This window comes from Gekko japonicus, unplaced genomic scaffold (assembly GCF_001447785.1).
Source record: "Gekko japonicus isolate JY-2015 unplaced genomic scaffold, Gekko_japonicus_V1.1 scaffold614, whole genome shotgun sequence".
In the NCBI taxonomy this organism is placed as follows: domain Eukaryota; kingdom Metazoa; phylum Chordata; class Lepidosauria; order Squamata; family Gekkonidae; genus Gekko; species Gekko japonicus.
This window is the reverse complement of record NW_015161421.1, coordinates 414,069-434,908: the sequence shown is the minus strand read 5'-3', so window position 1 is coordinate 434,908 and position 20,840 is coordinate 414,069. Positions and strand designations below refer to the sequence as shown.

The window sequence follows — 20,840 nt, the reverse complement described above, 5'->3', positions numbered from 1 at the left end:
TATCTAAGCGAAGTCAAAGCTTAGTAATGAAATTACATTATCATAAATCCAATATGAGATATCGGTGGGATTAATTTTTTTTAAAATGTCATGTACTAGGCTTGTCAAGGATTATTTAATTTCTACCTCTGTTATCAGTCTAATTGCTACTAATCAAAAAGTTAGACCTTTTGATTTCATGCAGAAAATTGGAATCATTTACTTTTTAAGGAGGTTTTCTATTTTAAGAATTGGTACAGAGGGAGGAGTGGCTGTAGCACTAAGGCATATGGATTAACGAACGCTCACAATGTCTGAAAGTTCTGTTAACTGAAAATGCAAGTCAATTTGGCCTATCCATCTGAAACTTGCCATAGCGTCATAATTATCATTGGCAACCTGAAGTGCAATCTCTCCAAATCACACAGAAATCCAATGTCGAACAGCTGACTTCTATATGTTTTAAAATCCACTCTGCTCTTCAAGGGGCAGAAAAGTTTTGCACACCCAAAACATACCTTATATTTTTCCACTTTGTGATGAGCATTCTATCAGAACCTCAAATAGTGCCCTCATTGGGTTATTAAAAAATCCATTGTGTAGTCATAAATCTATGAGTTTTCCAATTGAATTATTCAAATAAAGGCAAGTGATAAGTGCCTGCATGATTGGAAAAATAAACATTCCATGTTGTAGAATGCCTTCCTAATATTAAAAATAACAGACATACGGCTGTTATTCTTTCCACAGTGGGCATCTTTTGCTGCAATTACTTTCTGTTTGGGTGTTTATGGACACTATTTATGTATGGAATTACAGAGGCGCCAACTGTTGGTTTTTAACATGTTCTTTTTGTAAAATATATTTATATATGAGCAATCTGCTGGATATGTACCTATACATTCTATTGGGTTATGACCACTAACACATCTTTGTACTTCAATGAATGTAATATACAGTTTTGAGCAGGGCTTTTTTTGTAGAAAAAGCCCAGCAGGAACTCATTAGTATAATAGGCCACACCCTGACACCACAGCTCATTAGAATATTAGGTCGCAGCCCCCTGTTGCCAGAAGTGTGGTCATCCAGCCACACCCAACTTTGCTTCTTATTCTGTTTACCTTGTTTGTTGTCAAAACCCAGGGCCTTTTTTTGTAGCAGGGACTCCTTTGCATGTTAGGCCACACATGCCTACTGTAGCCAATCCTAATGAGTTTCTGTTGTTGGGTGTGGCCTATTATGCTAATGAGTTCCTGCTGGGTGTGGCCAACTCAGAAGCCAGCCGGAACTCCGTTCCTGTGCGTTCCTGCCCAAAAATAGCCCTGGTTTTGAGCATATATTGTTGTGAATTATGGATGGTCTTCCCTTGGTGGGTGTTATTTGTGGCTATGATTGGTAAAACAAGCATTGTAGAATGCCTTCTTAAAATAAATGTACCATGGGCTAATTTTTAAAAGTAAAATTGTATGCAGGGGTTAGCTCTGCAGATATTTTTTTTTAAATCTCATTTCTCTGTTGTATCAGAAGCTATTAGTCCTTAAGGTTGCAACTGGGTTCTGTCATCACAAAGTTCAGAACAAGCTAAGGTGGAATTGTGCCAAAATAGACCAGTGCCTCTATGTTGTTTCACCAGATTCCGTGTTGCTTTTGCATTTGTGTGGCTTCCGGAGATTCCAAGTATGCATAGCTTTCAAAAACTTTATCTTTTGTTCCAAATTCAGGGAGTAAATACATTTGAAAGCTTTGCAAGTGGCGTAACTTCTACTTGGAATATAGTTTCAATCCGTGTGAGAAACAACAACAAAAAAATCACATCTGGCTTGCGGCTATGAACTGGCCGATTTGCTATCCATTTCTAATGATTACGACTCAACATTGTGTAACTTTGCTCCTTTTTTTGGGGGGGGGATCAAATGCCAGTGGCTGTGCAATTATCTTGATTGAGAAGTTGATTAGGCTGAAAGCTCCCGTGATGATAATGACCTTACATTCCTAATTGTGCCTTTCATGCCCAAGCACTTCACAGACGTTGTTAGGCAAAGCGGCACCAAAGAATAATTTTCAGATATACCTGAGGTGCAGGCGACCCCATCTATGAAATGTAACGACTCTTCAAGTTAACACTGTAATTCTCAAAGCATATGCCAGATCTCCTTAAGGAGGCACAGGTTGTTACAACTCGTTTCCTAAACTAGTTTTGTGGTGTGTACTGTCAACTAAGGGGCATGGAATGGTATGGAATAGTCCAAGGACAACTCTGCAGAGGAAGGCAATGGCAAACTACCTCTGCTTCTCACTTATTTTAAAAGACCCTTGTTGAGGTTTGTGTAAGTTGGTTGTGACTTGATGGTAGGTACATACAACATGGTCTACCAAACATTGGCAAATCTTTCACCTGCAGGCCCATGGTGCCATGTGTTGTTACATTTTACATTTTTCATGTTATTTAAGCCCCCTACAAGCATGGACGGCTTCAAGGGGGAATTAGATAAGCATATGGAGCATAAGTCCATCAGTGACTATTAGCCACAAGGTATAGATAGGAACTCTCAGTCTGGGGCAAGTGATGCTCTGTCTTCTTGGTGCCTGGGGAGGGGCAACAGTGGGAGGGCTTCTAGTGTCCTGGCCCCACTGCTGGACCTCCTGATGGCACCTGGTATTTTTGGCCACTGCGTGTCAGAGTGTTGGACTGGATGGGCCTTTGACCTGATCCAACATTGGCTTCTCTTATGTTCTTATGTTCCATATAGGGGCTGCAGTGGCTCAGAGGTTAAGATGCTGAGCTGCAGACTGGAAGGTCAGTAGTTCAGCAGTTTGAGACCCTAGTGCCGTGTGATGGAGTGAGCTCCCATCTCTGGCCCCAGCTCCTGCCAACCTAGCAGTTTGATAGCAAGAAACTGCAAGTAGATAAATAGATATCACTTTGGTGGGAAGGTAACAGCATTCTGTTCAGCTTGGCATTTAGTCATGCCGGCCACATGACCACAGAAACGTCTTCAGACAGCTCTGGCTCTTCGGCTTGGAAACGGAGATGAGGACCGCTCCCTAGAGTCGGATTTGACTAGCTTTCGAGCAAGGGAAACCTTTACGTTTAATTCTCCATATGGGGCATCCCAATAATGTTTCTTGTGGTTCCCCTCTACACCTTCACCTTAATTGTTCACATTCGGAACACTTGTGAGCAATGCTCTCTCTAAGCTGTGTAGTCTTGTGAGCAAAAATTCTACTTTGTGAGCTACTGGCATTAAAGTTGTGAGCAAGCAGTTTGGGCTACTGCATAAATTAGTTTGCTCTGGAGCCATCCTTCCTGAGCCAAGACAAAAATGTGTGAGCTGGAGGCTAAAAAATTGTGAGCTAGCTCACGCTAACTCAGCTTAGAGGGAACACTGCTTGTGAGTAATACCAAAAGTGCTGTGGAAAGTGAGAACTATTTGGAGCATTCCATGTCTTTACAGAGAGTGTGCTCCACAAAACCTCTTCTTACTAATCCCTGGGCCTGCTGAGGCAAGTCTGTGGTGTTCAGGCCACTAAGAACAATATTAAAGCTTGGTAACTGTTCTTCCATTCTGACATTCTTTGTAATACAGCCATTTGCCCTCAAAAATCTTCATTAGAACTTCTTCTCCATCAGACCATCCCGATGCCATGAGAGAGCGCTGGAGTGATCAGACATGGGAAGGTCCATCCATGGCCCATTTACTACCATATTTCCCCCCGGTGTCTTTTAACTCCACTTCTGCAGCGGAGCAGAACAGGTTGCCAACGGCTGTGGGGCTCTTCTCAGATGTTGCTGTCTGATCACACCCTTTAAATCCGCCCGGCATTCACACCTATGTTGGGTCTGATTGTGTGTATGATCACAGCCTTGGGCCTATCGCCTCCAGAGGAGACTGATGTTCATCATGTCAGAGGAAGGGAAGGCCTTTATCTTAGTGATAAAGCAAGTGTGTTGCCTGCAGATGGCCTCAGGTTCAGTCCCTGACATCTCCAGTTGAATAGATCGCAGGTAGGAATGCTGGGGGGAAGACCTTTTATAGGAACCATCAGCTAGAGCTGGCAGGGTTAGGTGGAACACTCGTTCGGCTCAGTACCCAGTGATGGGTTCAATGCGTGCAGTGCCCTTCCTGCGGCCATGAAGGAGACTCGGATACAGAGCTGGGGCTCCCGCACTAAGCGGCTTAGCGTCGAGGTTGATTTGCAGTCCATTCCTCAGCATAATTACTCGGAATTGAGTCCCACTTCATTAATTACCGAACTTATAATAAAACTCACTTGCATATAAATGTATTTAGGGTTGCAGCTCAACTCACTGGCACTCCGTTTAATGTCGTAACCACTGTGGTTTCTAAGAATAATGGAAAAAAATAAGTTTTAAAGAAAAGGCAAAAGTGGATGAAGGAAACTACAGTTCAGCATTGGCATTTTAGGTACTTAGACTGAGAAGTTTGGTATGAGCATTTATGTGTAACGCTGCTGCCTTTTTGGAAAATATTCTTAGAACTGGAATTGACCGAAGATAGCTAGAGGTTCTCTTTTTTGCATGTTATTGGAGAGATTGTGGAGCATCTTGACGAGTTATGGATTTTCTGTCAAGTCATGGGGAGAAATCTACATAATTATCACAGTCTTGCCTTCGTAGGGAAGAAGCATCACTCTGCATCAGTTTAATGTTGTTAATACTCTGTCTAGAATGTCTTTTCCCACTTCTGTGGTTTGAATAAGTTGGGCAGTTTTGTATAATTTTACTGGACGTATGGAACCTAGTTATGATTGTGCTTTGAGAAGGGATTTCTTTGGGAGATGGTCTTATTATTATGGTCCATGAGTGGAGGATGGAGACCCTGGGACATCCGCTTCAACTTGATGTGTTAAGATACGGGGACCAGGGAGAAGTCTATGATGACTAAGCAGGAATTCATCTGTTAACATAATACTTATCCAGTGTCAGCTTTCCCCCGTCTGAATTTAACCTTGGATTTGTGTACACATTTAATGAGTGGGCAAGTCAGTAGCTCTTTTTCACTGGTTAAGTGATCATTAAAATAATGCCTAAGATCCAAAGTGCTGTGTGGATGTTTATCATCCAGTGCACTGGGGGTTTTCAGTCCCTTCTTCCCATAGGTAGCCTCATGAATGGTGGTGATTCATGCTAAGTATAACGAGATGTTATGACTGTATACAATTGTTAATTGTTTCCTTTTTTCTGTATTATACTAGTTTATAGTTCGCACTTACAACTTGTTAAATATCAAGAACCAGATAATGTAGTTGGAATGACTTTTCTTGTTTCTTCCTCTCTATCTCTGTTACTATGTTCATATATATTCTAAATAAACTTTTGAAAATTGTAAAAAAATGAATGCTGGTGATCTCCAGCACAGCACATTGCAAGGCTTTATGGAGAATAAGGGCTAAGAGAAGAATTAGCCAACCCATAAGACTAAGGGAACAATCAGGCAGCGTTAGACATATTGGAAGTGCTCTGAGTGTGTATACACCATCTCTGGATCCTGGCCAGGATTGTCTGTTATTTCCCACGGGGAAATTCCGAGTTCTATGAAAAGGAAAAAAGAAGCATGTGAAAATATGTAGGAAGTAACTTGTGAAATCTCACAACTTTTGTTTTACCCTGCTCAAAGGAGCTTAAATATAGTTCCCACATGGTCCCGCACCCATGCAGAGAATCCCCGCAGAATCTTGGCCCAATGCGGCAAGCCTGGCAGAACCTGCCTCAGACCAGAGAATCCAACTTAAAGAGCGGGTACTGCTGCGAGCCCAACAGAACCAAGCCAGAGTATCCAACTCCCTCCCCCCAGCACAAACCCTTTAGAATTAAAAACAGTCTCAGAAACAGAGAAAATGGAAAAAGCAGTTAAAATTACTTTTAAAGGACAAGAGAAGAGAACCAGGTTTTCCCCACCCAGTTTTTTCGGCCATTCATCCATCAGCGGCCTTGTCCCGACTGGACATCTGATTAGATATCAGACTGATTTAACATCTGATCTCTCTGTTTACATGGTATTTTTTGATATGATATTATTATGTGCAAATCATTATTTTAACATTATTTTAATTGAATGTTTTAAATTGTTGTACACTGCCCTGAGCCAGCTCAGGGAGGGTGGTATATAAATCAAATAAATAAATAAACCTAACCCTGAGCCAGTGATGCTCTGTATTTTTGGTGTTTAAGGGGGCAACAGTGGGTGGGTTTCTGGAGTTCTGGCCCCACTGGTGGACCTCCTGATGGCACTTGGGTGACACAGAATGAATGACCGGATGGGCCATTCACCTGATCTGACATGGCTTCTCTAATGGTTTTATGTTTTAAAAATAGCAAAAGTAAAAAATAAAACAAGATAAACTACTTTGAAAGGAACAGAAAGAAAGAAAAAGGCTCCCCCCCCACATCCCCAAGCAAAAACCTAAAAGCACAGAAAAGAAGCTTTGAAATAATATTTTAAAACAGAGTCAGAAATAAGAAAGTGTCCAGGAGGCAGACACAGAACAAGAAGGTCTTGGAGTGCTGCCTGCCTGGGCCAGACTTTTGTGTATGTTGTCAAAGGCTTTCATGGCCGGAGTTCATTAGTTGTAGATTTTCCAGACTGTATGGCCATGGTGTTGGCATTGTAGGACCTGATGTTTTTCCAGCAGCTGTGACTAGCATCCTCAGAGATATAACACAGAAAGATGGAGTACTCTCTGTGTCAAGGTGAGAAGAAAAATGGTAGGCAGGTAATTTATATCAGGAAGGTAGGGTAGGGCTGAGTTGGAGATCCCCAGGCTGTGACATGCTAATGGAGGAGCTTTCCTGAGGAGGTTCATTTGCACATGGATTGGCTGTTGAAAAAGAACCTCCTTACAAATGCTCCTCTATTAGCATGTCACAGCATGGGGAACTCCTACAAGACAATGACTCAGTCCTACCCCACCTTCCTGACTAGACATAAATTACCTGCCTGCCATTTTTCTTCTCACCTCGGCACAGAGAGTACTCCATCTTTCTGTGTTATACCTCTGAGAATGCCAGTCACAGCTGCTGGCAAAACATCAGGTCCTACAATGCTAAGACCACAGCCATACAGCCCGGAAAATCTACAACAACTAATGAGCTCCAGCTGTGAAAATCTTTGACAACTTATCTGTAGTGGTATTGTAAGATGTAGAGCATTTTGTGTTTTTTAGGACAGGAAACCATGCCATATTTATTTTTAAACTCTCTTCTTTCCTGTTGAAGTTGTGTTTATGTTTATGAATTTCAATGGCTTCTCTGTGTAATCTGACATGGTAATTGGATGTGTTGTCCAGTGTCTTGGAATAAGATACTGTGTCCTGTTTGAGTTAGGCTATGTTCAGCCACTGCTGATTTTTCATGCTCTTTTATTTTTGTCTGGATGCTGCGCTGTGTGGTCCCGATGTAAACCTGTCCACAACTGCAGGGTACAGAGGTTTAGCAATGAGAATGTTAGCAGAGAAGTGGCCCAGACGACAGTTCATCACACTGATGCCATGTTCTTTAGTTTGCCACTGGCTATAAAATCTACAAAGAAGGAACGAAAGAACCCTTGTGAAATGATGCAATGTTGGTCAACAAGTGGATTCACTGGCAAGCCTCATCTGATTAGTGGATGAAGGACAGAGGGTCTCTGTCGACCCTGGACTAGACCGTCTGCAAGCCCCATTGCCACCCGTGCCACTTTCTCCACACACCCCTCTCAGGTGGGAAAAGGTGGTCCATCCCTTCCATGTTAGACCCTGAAGCTTTCAAGTTCTGATTCCTATTGTACAGGGTTTGACCTTGCATAGAGGGCTATAACATTATATGGAATGTACGTGCCAAGCAATGGAGGAGGAGCATAAATATTGAGGCACTCGACAAGGTACACCTGGGGGAATAATAAAATCTACCTTTGCTTGAGAGACATGTCAGAAGTGGAGCGATCAGTGAACTATGGAGATGTGACTGTACCCAAATGAAGGCAGGGATGGCTCTTCCTTAGGACTTGTCATCTTCTAAGAGAGAATATTCTGACTGATACCACAGCTTCACTTTATGCTGTCCCTTTTAACTAGCAATGGTGAATAGTAAAGGGATGGTGAGAAGGGCCAGGGATGAGGAAGCGATTCCAAACGCTCAAAGCCTTTTGGCTGGGAAAAAGGGTCCTTTTATGTCAAATTCTCCCCCAATGCAGATGGACAATTGCTGCCTCTCGCAAATATCTAATGGGTGTAAATGTCAAATCATCGCTGTTTGAAGCACTGAGCCACACTTGGCTGAGGATATATCTTCCATTCTGTTCTGACACTGTTTTTTTTCCCCTTTCCCCCCCAGGTCGTCATGGTGATGGAGCCTATTGGCCGGTTGACACAAACTTGATTGACAGAAGCAGCCTTAATGGTAAATAATGTGGCCTAAAAACGATCCCCTCCAAATGAGTTCCCATTATTTGTGATTGTTTCACCAGGGCTTTCATAGAATCATAGAGTTGGAAGGGACCCCCGGTGTCATCAACCCCCTGCACAATGCAGGACATTCACAAGTCCCTCCCCCTCCACACACCCTGTGAGCCCCTGTTCCACACCCAGAAGATGACAAAAAACCTCCAGGACCTCCAGCCAAACTGGTCTGGAGAAAATTGCTTCCTGAGCCCAAAGTGATGATCAGCATTTCCCTGGGCGTGTAAGAAAGGGCCACAAGAACTAAGCACTGAGACAACCCTTCTTGCCCTCCCTCTCACGACCTGCCTAAGTTCACAGAATCAGCATTGCTGTCAGATGGCCATCTAGCCTCCGCTTGAAAACCTCCGAAGAAGAAGAACCCACCACCACCCGAGGAAGCCTGTTCCGCCGAGGAACCGCTCTGTCAGGAAGTTCTTCCTAATGTTTAGCGGGAAACTCTTCTGATTTAATTTCAACCCATTGGTTCTGCTTTGATCTCTGTCTTCTTGCCTCTGTCTCCCCTATCGCATATCCCCTGGTATCGATACCTGATATCGCTGGCTTCAATTGTTTGCAAACCCTTGAGCAACTTAACCTAGGAGGGCCCCCTAATGACTGGAAAGCGGGGTTGAATGAGTGGGAGGTCAAGGCAGGACATGCGGAAAAATTCCTAGAGTCTCCTTCATTGCCCTAAGGTGTACTCTCAGTTGGTGCAGGTCCTATATAGACAGCAAAACTATAGCACTGTATCTTAGCCAGTGGACCTCTTAATCTGCCTGAGCAACTTCATGTATTTATTTATTTATTACCCTGCCCTACCCCCAAAAAATGGGCCAGGGTGGCTTACAACCAATGCTCCTTCTAAGAGCCAGTTTGGTGTAGTGGTTAAGTGTGCGGACTCTAATCTGGGAGAACCGGGTTTGATTCCCCACTCCTCCACTTGCACCTGCTGATGTGACCTTGGCTCAGTCACAAGCTCTGGCACAGCTGTCCTTGAAAAAGAGCAGTTTGTGTCAGAGTTCTTTCAGCCCCACCCACCTCACAGGGTGTCTGTTCTTCTTCTTCTTCTTCTTCTAAGCTGTGGAGTCTTGTGAGCAGAAGTTCTACTTTGTGAGCTTCTGGCATTAAAGCTTTGAGCGAGCGATTTGGCTACTGCATAAATTAGTTTGCTCTGGAGCCCTCCTTCCTGAGCTAAGACAACAATGTGTGAGACAGAGGCTAAAAAACTGTGAGCTAGCTCACACTAACTCAGCTTAGAGGGAACATTGTGTTACTACCAAAAAAAACCATAAAACCATAAAACAATAGATGGCAGAAATAGATGAGGACAAAAACCCATTCCTCATGTCAGGCAGGGATAGTTACCCCAAGAAACCCCAGTGCCCAAGTAGTATCCAGAACAGTAAGGGCACTGGGAAAAGGTCCATGGACAGGGGAGGCCAGAACGACTGTCCAACTGTCAAAGTATCCAATGCCACCCGTCTTTGGCAATGCTGGCTAATGTATGGATGATGTAGGCCATTCTTGGGCAACCTGCCAGCACACGTGGGGGCAGAGCAACTCCCTCCAACTTCACTGGATGCCGATTTGCTTCCAGGTTGAATACAAGGTGTGGTCATAAGAACATAAGAGACGCCAATGTTGGATCAGGCCAAAGGCCCATCCAGTCCAACACTCTGTGTCACACAGTGGCCAGAAATACCAGGTGCCATCAGGAGGTCCAGCAGTGGGGCCAGGACATTAGAAGCCCTCCCACTGTTGACCCCCCCCCCAAGCACCAAGATGACAGAGCATCACTTGCCCCAGAGCCCCTATCTATACCGTGTGGCTAATAGCCACTGATGGACCTCTGCTCCATATGCTTATCTAATTCCCTTTTGAAGCCGTCCATGCTTGTAGCACCCACCACTTCCTGTGGCAGTGGTCAACCACCTTTAAACCCCTTCAAGATCTGCATTCCACACATTTGGATTGCCTTTCCCGCCATGCACATGTACAGCTTCTTAGATCTTCACATCAATATCTGCTCACAGCGCCATCCTCCCAGGGAGTCTGGCTGGGTATGTCGCAGGAGCCAGGCATTTTTAAGAATGGTTCCTTAATTACACAGAGTTTAAAGTGAGGCAGCTCACTAGGCCTCCACTCTGCCCATCATTCATAAGACCTACCTGCTCCGTAACACATTTTTGTTGATTCTAAAAACTGACAAAACTTATATAGGTGGGGGCGTAGCACCATATGGGGATGTTTTTATCTCTGTTGAAAACTGCTCAACGCTCCCAATCTTGTATTTGTAGCGTACTACATTGTTTTTAAATGTTTTTGTTGTTAATTGCTCTGAGCCTTGGTGGGTGGTAGAAGAAAAAAATATTTTAATTGCATAGATATATTTTCTGAAGTTCCCAGAACTTAAAAAAAAGAGATAGAGTTACAATACTAATGTATGCAAGTTCGGAACTTTAGTATGATCATTGATAGACTTAAAAAAATGATATTGTAAATTCCTTTTGAGAGCCAGTTTAGTGTAGTGGTTACGAGCACGGACTCTAATCTGGGAGAACTGAGTTTGATTCCCCACTCCTCCACATTCAGCTGCTGATGTGACCTTGGGTCAGGTACAAGCTGTTTCAGAGCTGTTCTCTCACAAGCAGTTCTCAAGAGCGCTCTCAGCCTCACCTTCTTCCCCAGGTGTCTGTTGTGGGGAGGGAAAGGAGATTGTAAGCCACTCTGAGGCTCCTTTGGATAATGAAGGGTGGTGTATAAATCTAATCTCTTCTTCTTATTCTTTACTGATTGAGAGCTGTGCACTCAGAGAAGCAGGCTCATGTTTATACAGCACAGTGAGAGCCCTCTCATCGCTGATCAGTGCCCACACAGTCAGAATGAAATCTGCTGGGGGGGGGGCACTGGAACTGTGGGCGGGAGCAAGGGAGCTGGTTAAAACTAGCTAGAGAGAGCAGAAATCTAGAGAAGTGGGTAGCAGACCAGACAATTAGGTAAAGGTAAAGGTTCCCTTGCTCGAAAGCCAGTCGAATTCGACTCTAGGGTTGCGGTGCTCATCTCCGTTTCAAAGCAGAAGAGCCAGCGCTGTCCAAAGACGTTTCCGTGGTCATGTGGCCGGCATGACTAAACACCAAGGCGCACGGAACGCTGTTACCTTCCCACTGAAGCGGTACCTATTTATCTCCTTGCAATTTCTTGCTTTCGAACTGCTAGATTGGCAGGAGCTGGAACTAGAGATGGGAGCTCACTCCGTCGTGCGGCATACTCAGGTCTCGAACTGCTGAACTACCGACCTTCCACAGCCTGCAGTTCAGCGTCTTAACCACTTGAGCCACCGCAGCTCCAAAAACTAGCCTGAGAGAGTAGAAATCTAGAGAAGTGGGTAGCAGACCAGACAATTAGCCAGATGCTATCTTCAGTACCATGGATAGTTCCAAGGGAGACAAGTTGGCATGTAAAGGACATCTTCACCCTATTTGGTGAATGGTGGGGAGTGACTGCTTAGAAGAGGAGTATTTCCGCATTCTGGGTTTTCTCTTTTTTTTTGGGGGGGGGGTGAGGAGTCCATAAACAAGGGAAGCTTTTTTTTGGGGGGTGAGGAGTCCATAAACAAGGGAAGCTGGCAAACTGGTTCTTCAGAGTTCTGCAGCTGCCTGCTCTAGGAAGAAAATAAGGGAAGTCATGTTGGATCAAGCCAGTGGCCCATTCAGTCCAACACTCTGTGTCACACAGTGGACAAAACCCAGGTGTTGTCAGGAAATCCACCAGTAGGGCCAGAACTCTAGAAGCCCTCCCACTGTTGCTCTCCAAACATCAATAATACAGAGCCACACTGCCCCAAGACAGTGTTCTATCTATACCTTGTGGCTAATAGCCACTGATGGACCTCTGCTCCGTATGTTTATCTAATCCCCTATTGAAGCTGTCTATGCTTGTAGCCGCCACTAGAGTGGCATGGTTCTTTTTGTATGGTGTATTTCAGGTTGGTATCTAGTCTGTGAGCAGGTGTTGTGTGCACGCAGTTCTCACACCCAACGTAGCTCCCAGAACTGCAAACACAGAGCCCTTTTAAAAACACTGAAGTCCCACCTATGGAAAAGTGGGAGAGTGGATCAGTTCCATCCCCCTTCCCTGCTTAAACTGCTGATCATTGTAGCTCTGGCTGCTGAGCATAGATTTTGTTGCATCAGATTCAGAACCTTCATCTGTGGTTAAGTATAAGCACCTATCGTTGTTGTGGTGTGTTTGTTTTTTTTAAGATTGCCTTAACACCTAAACCAATGAGCTCGGGATACCAAGATACCTTCAGGACACCTGCATGCTAAGTTGCTCCTTGACCTGCCACACACGCCCCTCTGCCAGGCCCTTGTGCAATGGGCCTTACCCATACATAATGTGCTGTCAAGTCACAACTGATTTATGGCAATCCCAGCAAGGGGCTTCCAAGGCCTGTGGTTTGCCCATCGCCTTCCTCTGTAGAGATGTCCTTGGCCCAGAGATGCACATCCAAGTACCACCCCTGCCACGATCTGACAAGAATAGGCTATATAGAGAGCCAGTCTGGTGTAGTGGTTAAGTGTGCGGACTCTAATCTGGGAGAACCAGGTTTGAGTCCCCACTTGGTCCCCCCCCCCCCGTTGGCATTGTTTTGCATGATTTTCATCGGCTTCCATTTTGACTGTATGATTTTTCTTCCACATCTGATCCCTGTAATACTGTTGGTATGCACAAACATATAAAGATGCTTTTGCAGTGATCCCTTCATTTCATTTATCTTCAGGGCTCTAGTCGGGGGGGAGCTCTCAGGTATGGAGCTCCGGAAGAGAACCTCTAGGGGGTGGGGCGGTCACGTGGTGAAGCCCCGCCCCTTCTTTACCCCGCCCTCTGCTTCGATCCTCATTCCGTTTGGGAATGAGGATGAAGCAGGAGGGTAAGTAGCCGGGCCTTCTGACACACTTCCGGTGATGTCAGGGGGTGTGGCCTTCTGTCACTTCCGGTGATGTCAGGGGGCGTGGCATATGCAAATAAGTTATGCTAATGAGTTATGCTAATGAGCTCCGGCAGCTCTTTTTCTACCACAAGACCCCTGCCCGGCTCCCATGTGGATCAAAGAGTTCAAGCAGGGATGGACGGGGCATAGCATTGAAATCGGAGGAGGCCATAGCCCCTTCGTATCCTGCCTTGGTCAGGCCACACCTGGAGTACCGTGTGCAGTTCTGGAGGCCTCACTTCAAAAGGGATGTGGGCAAAATCGAGAGGGTGCAGAAGAGAATGACGAGGATGATCAGGGGTCTGGAGTCTGAGCCCTATGAGGAAAAGCTGAGGGCCTTGGGAATGTTTAGTTTGGAGAAGAGGAGGCTGAGGGGGGCCTGATTGCTCTTTTTAAATACTTGAAAGGCTGTCATTTGGAGGAGGGCAAGGAGCTGTTCCAGTGGGCAGCAGAGGATAGGACCCGAAGCAACAGGTTTAAATTACATGCAGAAAGGTATTGGCTGGATATTAGGAAACACTTTTTCACAGTCAGAGTGGTTCAGAGGTGGAATCAGCTGCCTCTGGAGGTGGTGAGCTCCCCTTCACTGGCAGCTTTCAAGAAGAGGCTGGACGGATATTTGTCAGAGATGCTTTAGGCTGGTCCTGCATTGGGCAGGGGGTTGGACTAGATGGTCCGTATGGCCCCTTCCAACTATTTGATTCTATGATTATATTTTTGATATATTGCATCTTTTGATCCTGTGCTGGTGCAGCCACATCAATGGATGCTGCTATGCCGGAGGGCTGTTCTGGCTCAACTTGGGCTACATTGAAAAGTACAGATTGTGGCAGCCATCACAGCTCCCGGAGCCAATCGCTTATTTACCATTGCAAGGTTCAGAGGATCAGTTGGATTGTTTTCGTAGCATCATGTTTTTTAGCAAGGGGAGCTGGTGTGAGGAATCTGGACAAAGCTTTCAAAAGGTTTTCGCCCTAATCAGCTTGCTAAGGGAATGGCTAACATTGATAAGGTATTAGCCGGTGGAAGCCCACAGTATATTTACAGTCTGTTGCCATGCGAGGGTCTCGTTGGAATCACTAGAGCAGAGTAGTTTCTGTATTAAAAAAAAAAGTGCAGGAGATTAAGGAGGGAAATGGAATAGATAATTGAGAAAAATTAATTATCCCTTGGCAGCTTCTAGCATGACCGAGTTGTCATTATATGTAGGGGAGATTTATCAGATATAAAAAGCAGAGCCAGGAAATTACACTGCGTTAAGAAGTGGGCTCTCTTTCTGCGTCTGTTTCCCCTTCACCCCAAATCTATACTTAATTCTGTGAAGGCAGGAAATAGAAATCGGGCACCTCCTCTCCTGTAATATGCTTGCTCTTTGGGATCAGCCCAGTCACTGATGGCACACAATGAAAAGAGCATTTAAGGAAAGCAAGCATATAGAGTCATAGAATCACAGAGTTGGGAGAGGCCGTACAGGCCATCTAGTCCAACCCCATGCTCAATTCAACTAAAGTCCACATCGGCTGCAAACCATCTTCCCAACGAAGAGGTTCCAGATTAGATTATTACAAAGACTTGTGGGGGAGGTGGAATCCCAGGGGCAGGAGCACATGGCTGTTACATTGCAGTTTGCATTGCAGAGCCATTTTGGTGTAGTGATTCAGTGCGCGGACTCTAATCTGGGAGAATCTGGTTTGATTCCCCACTGCTCCACTTGCAGCTGCTGGATGACCTTGGGCAAGCCACCGTTCTGTCAGTGCTGTCCTTGAAAGAGCAGTTTCTGTCAGAGCTCTCTCAGCCCCTCAGGGTGTCTGTTGTGGGGAGGGGGAGGGAAAGGAGTTTGTAAACTGCTCTGAGACTCCAAGTGAAGGGCGGGGTACAAATCCAATCTCCTCCTCCTCCTCCTCTTCTTCTCTTATTTGTTGTTTGTTGTTTACCAGATTTATACCCCACTCCCTCTCCTCTGAACAGGACTCGAGGCAACTAAAAGCATATAAAATACACCTGATAAAAACAATAGAAAAGATATAATAAATACACTTTAAAAATATAAAATGATTAAGAGTCCCACCCCTGCCAATCTGCCCCATAAGTCGGCTGCCTTCTCTGCTGCTCTGCCCCCTTTCCCGCCACTCAGTCCACCTACCTGACTAGTACAGGAGAGCAGGGGCTCCTCCCCGCCCACCTGCAATGGGGGCAGTGTCTTCTATTGCTCCTCCTCGCTCACATGTTCAACCAGCTGCCCGGCTGGTGAGTCAGTTCTGGCTCTTTCTCCCCAGCCTGCCTGTCTTCCTGGCTTACATAGATGCCCCCCCCTCCTTTGAAAGAATGGTGGCCAATATTCCCCATATAGTGTTGGGAGTTGTTTGGTATTTTTGCTAAAGTATCAGTTTCATTTTTAAAAAATTCTTATTTGTATTTTTCTGCAAACCTTGAAGGGTCCCTTGGTTCTGGAGGAAAGTACCCCTTAAGAAGAGCCCTGCTGGATCAGACCAGGGGTCCATCTAGTCCAGCATCCTGTCTCACGTAGTGGCCAACCAGTCCCTCTGGAGGTCCAACATCAGGGCCCAGAGGCCGAGGCCTTCCCCTAATAAGAACATAAGAAGAGCCCTGCTGGATCAGACCAGTGGTCTATCTAGTCTAACATCCTGTCTCACACAGTGGCCAACCAGTTCCTCTGGAGGTCAAACATCAGGGTATAGGGGCCAAGGTCTTCCCATGATGCTGCCTCCTGGACACTGGGATCCAGAGGTTGACTGCCTCTCAGCGTGGAGTTTCCCTTTAGTCACCAATTCTAATAGCCACTAATAGACCTATCTTCCACAAATCCATCTAATTCCCTTTTAAAGGTGTCTAGGCCTGTGGTCATCACTACATCCTTTGGCAGCGAATTCCACAAAACCCCCATCTGTACCTGGCCCGATTGTCTGGGTTTATGACTTCTCACAGGGGCCAGGTTCAGTATTAGATATGGGACTGGATCCAGGGCTCTTTTTGTAGCAGGAACTCCTTTGCATATTAGGCGACACACCCCTAATGTAGTCAATCCTCCAAGAGCTTACAGTAAGAAGAGCTCTGTAAGCTCTTGGAGGATTGGCTACATTAGGGGTGTGTGTCGCCTAATATGCAAAGGAGTTCTCACAGGGGCCAGGTTCAGAATTAGATATGTGACAGTGTGGTTGATGCGGAGCTTCCCTGTTTCATAAACTGCAGCTCATCCAAAATGTACTTACTGGCTGGACTAACGGCAGAAAATATGTTGGCCCAATGTTTAGTTAGTATCACAATGTTTAGTTAGTATCAATCTTATCTTAAATCGTAGACTGCCTTGGGAGCCTTTATGTGGCAGAAAAGTAGTATACACCAGTACAGTCCTAAACAGTATTACACCCTTCTATTCCCACTGACTTGAGTGGATTTAGAATGCTATAACTCTGTTTAGGATTTCACTGTAAATTCGAAAATGAAAGAAGGGATGAACGTAGGACTACCACCTTCCCAAAAGCTTAGCCAACTCATAATAACATCTAAGATAATTCCACATCGCTGCTGCACGCATGGAGCTTGCCTGATGATATTGCGGTTGGTTGTGAAGTTCCTAAAGGAAGCCGGGGCATGGTATAGCCCACCCTCATCAGATCTCCGAAGTCAGGAACAGTACTTAGATTAGGGTTGCCAAATCTTCTTCCCCCCGCGGCGGGGGAGCGTCGCCGCGGTCCGGGAGTCGTCCCGATGTGCGCGCGCGTGTGCGTGAAGTGCGCGTGCACCAGCAGCACGTCGCCGGAAGTGACGGGCAATGTGCTGACGTTGGGGCCGTGGCTGAGCTCGTCGGAGGGGAAAACCTTCCGGTGACGCAGCTTGGGGGGCGGGGTTCCCCCCGGGCCGGAATTTCCCTGCGGCGGAAATCGGGCCGCGGAAGCGGGGGGTTCCCCGCCCCCCGGCCCAATTTGGCAACCCTAACTTAGATGGGGGACCACCAAGGAAAACTCTGCAGAGGAAGGCATTGACAAACCACCTTTGCTTCTCCCTTACCTTGAAAGTCCCCTGCTAGTGTTCCCATAAGTTGGTTGAAACTTGATGGCACTTACGTACGTATGAAGTCCCCACTTGTGTGAGGTTCTTTATAGTCATAGCAGCCTACTGAGTTTTGGATCTGAGGCAAGTGTCTTGCCTTTAGCTCCAGTCAGGGCTCTTTTTGTAGCAGGAACTCCTTTGCATATTAGGCGACACACACCCCTAATGTAGCCAATCCTCCAAGAGCTTACAGAGCTCTTCTTACTGTAAGCTCTTGGAGGATTGACTACATTAGGGGTGTGTCGCCTAATATGCAAAGGAGTTCCTGCTACAAAAAGAACCCTGGTCCAGTACCAAAATGTGTTCCAAAGGTTTTTTAAAATAAAATAAAACTGAAAGCCAATTTTGAAGCACCTCACAACTTTCTCTGATGGACAAGAGTTTGCTGGCTATCCAAATGGGGGGAAATCCGTACTAAACTGCTTCCTGTTTCAGCAAAGTCGATGCATCCTTGCACTTACTCCTTCAACTTCAGTGCAGCTTGCACGGAAAATGTACCTGGGCCCCGGTCACACGGAGAATTTGCCGCGTGAAAGGCACAAATGTCGGGCGGATTTTCAGGGCAGATCACACCGCAACATCTGGGAAGCATAGCACACCTGTGGCCAACCCGCGGCGTCCCGCCGAAGATGTGGAGTTAAAAAGTACAAAGGAAAGTGCACTAGTATCCGGAAAACGTGCGGCACAGGCGGGCGTCTGATTGCGGGAGCGCTAGTATCCCATGGCATCCGGCGCCCGTCCATGTCCCATTGTAAACCAGATGGTTTTTTGTAAGCGCATGCACACAAACACAAAACTGAAAGCAGTGCTGCTCCACGGAACTGCATATGCGCACAAACACGAAACGCTTGTGTGATCGCGCCGCACCACTTCTTTGCCATGCTGCAGCATTGCCGTGTGATCGCCAGCTGACAGCCTAAGCACAGTGACCCAGGGGACCGTGTGATTGGGCTACCACGCTTTATTTTGCTCCGGGGCGAACAGCCATGCTCCCCCCCCCCCGCGTTATCTGGCCCATGTGACAGGGGCCCTGGCGGAGTAGGCCCTGAACTGCCACGCCAAGCCTATCATACAATGAGATTGATTTTCAGCTAATTAGAATGTAAAACATCAGAGATAATGTCCGGTCATTTATTTATTTTGCTTTTAAGTTCCCTGGTGGGAAATGCAATTTTAATTCAGGCTGCTCTAATGAAGGATGGCGTGGAAGAAAAACCCCATGGTTTACAATGCTTAAGTGCGTCTGATCATTATCAATGTTGTTTAGACATGCTGCCAACTCTCTGCCTCCCTCCATACCTAATGGAGATTTAGCATGTTCAATTTATTTAACGTATAAGGAGATGTGAATGCCTGTGCATTATCTAGAGCTATGCTGGAAAGTGGGATATTAGGACAAGTCACAGCCCTGATTATATATGACTGATTAATTTCTGTGCCACAAGATGAAGCGTACATACTACGTCCTGCCTCTGTTATTAAAAGCTATGGTTTATTGCTGGATGAATGATTTTTCTTTTGAACATTAGGCCGGTGAGCCCGAGATCGTATCTGTAAATCAAAGCAGTTTAATTAGGTCTCTATGTTGTTTGGTACCCGAGAATTTTCTTTATCGGAGCCTGGGTAGATGGGAGGTCTTGACTGTGGCTATCAACCTGTGTCATTAGTGGCAGATACATCAGTGTATGTGTTCATGTTAGACGTAACCAAGGACTTCGAAGTCCACATCCCTGGATTCAAAAGGCGTTAATCAGTGTTTTGGGTTTTTTTAAAGGGAAAAAACATGCACAGTGAGTGATTATGATGTAGAATTCACTGCCAGTGGATTTAGTGATGCAGGCAAAGACATTGTTAAAAGTGGAATAGATGGATTCATGGCGGATAGGTCTATCAGTGGCTACTAGTCATGTTGACTAAAGGGAATCTTCACACTCAGAGGCAGTCAACCTCTGAATCCCAGAGCCAGGAGGCCACATCAGGGGAAGGCCTCAGCCGCTATGCTCTGTTGTTGGACCTCCAGAACAACTAGTTGGTCATTGTGTGAGACAGGATGCTGGACTAGATGGACCACTGGTCTGATCCAGCACAGCTCTTCCTATGTTCTTAGTTAACGATGTAAGAAGCAGTGTAAGCAGGTAGTATTTATACATTGAAATATTTTTGTCACCCGTTTTGGAAACAAAAACGCACACCCAAGTTAGCGTACAATAAACATTGAATTACAAAGTATAATAAAAAAGGAACTTTTTATTTATTTCTTTATTTTGAGCCCCCGGAGGGAATTTTTTATTTTTTTTGTAAGACTACAAAACTACTACAGAAAAAAGGGAAGGGGGCCAACATATATAGGATAAAGCAAAGAACCCACTACTAACTAAAAACCCAAGAGAGGAGATCCTCACTAGCTTAGTTACAACAAATCTTCATTTCATTTAGATTATTATAAACTGAGTCAAACATTTATATTACTTTTCTTTTCTTTAAATCTTAAATTTAACTGTCTAGAAACAGTACCCACAATCATCCCATTTCAAAGTTCTCAAAGGCACAATTCAGAGTCCTTCAGCCTTCACTTCTCCTTTCCTCGTCTCTTCCGCAGCTTATAAGGACTTTTTGGAGCAGCTGCCCCTTGCTCTGACAGAGAGTCCTCTCCGGAAGAACCCAAGTCCAGCTCGCCACTAGACTTGCTGTCCTCTTCTTTTTTCCCGTCCTCTGATCTTCCCAGCTGAACCCTTAGGAATTCTTGAGCTTTCAGAACAGAGTCAATCATTTCTTTTTTGTCTTTGATCTTGAAAGTGATGCCTTCTGGAAATAGCCATTTATATCCAATTGAGTTTGTCTGAAGAAAAAGCACGAGCTCTTAGTACTTCTTTCTCCGTTGTCTTACGTCAAATGGAATATCCTTAGGGTTCTGATGGTATTTCCCCCCACTTTCAGGGGTATTCCAGCGACCGCTTTCAGGATTGCATCCTTCACTTGCCTCTTCGAGAATCTTACGACAATTTCCCCAGGCTGATTATTTTTCTTTATATAGCCTGAATATGATCTGTAAACCACATCCATATCACTCAGAACTTTTTAAAAATGCGTATCAGAAGAGTGGGATTCAGGTTCCCAGGAAAGGAAGCAGTTCATAGAAGGTGCTCTCCCTCTTCTCCCAGAATCCTCTGGGAATCCACCACTAACAGCTGGGATACTTCCTCCCTAATATGCCATGTAGTATGGGGAAAAGGCTGTACAAGGAAGGAGATTTATGGGAGCCTCTGCATACCAGCCGTTTCTGTAAAGCAGCGGCTCTAAACTATGTTCCTTTCTTTTTCACCCTCTCAAACTCTACCTTTTTGGGAACCAGCCACAT

At 45.4% G+C, this 20,840-nt stretch overlaps 1 protein-coding gene across 1 annotated transcript in view; it reads left to right on the top strand.

Annotated features, from left to right (window-relative positions):
• The window catches only part of DCC (DCC netrin 1 receptor), a 591,220-nt gene that overhangs the window by 484,280 nt on the left and 86,100 nt on the right, over positions 1-20,840 (top strand). The window contains exon 18 of the mRNA XM_015428299.1: positions 8,312-8,377. Coding sequence (XP_015283785.1) covers positions 8,312-8,377 — 66 coding nt within the window. The remainder of the gene's footprint in view (positions 1-8,311; positions 8,378-20,840) is intronic.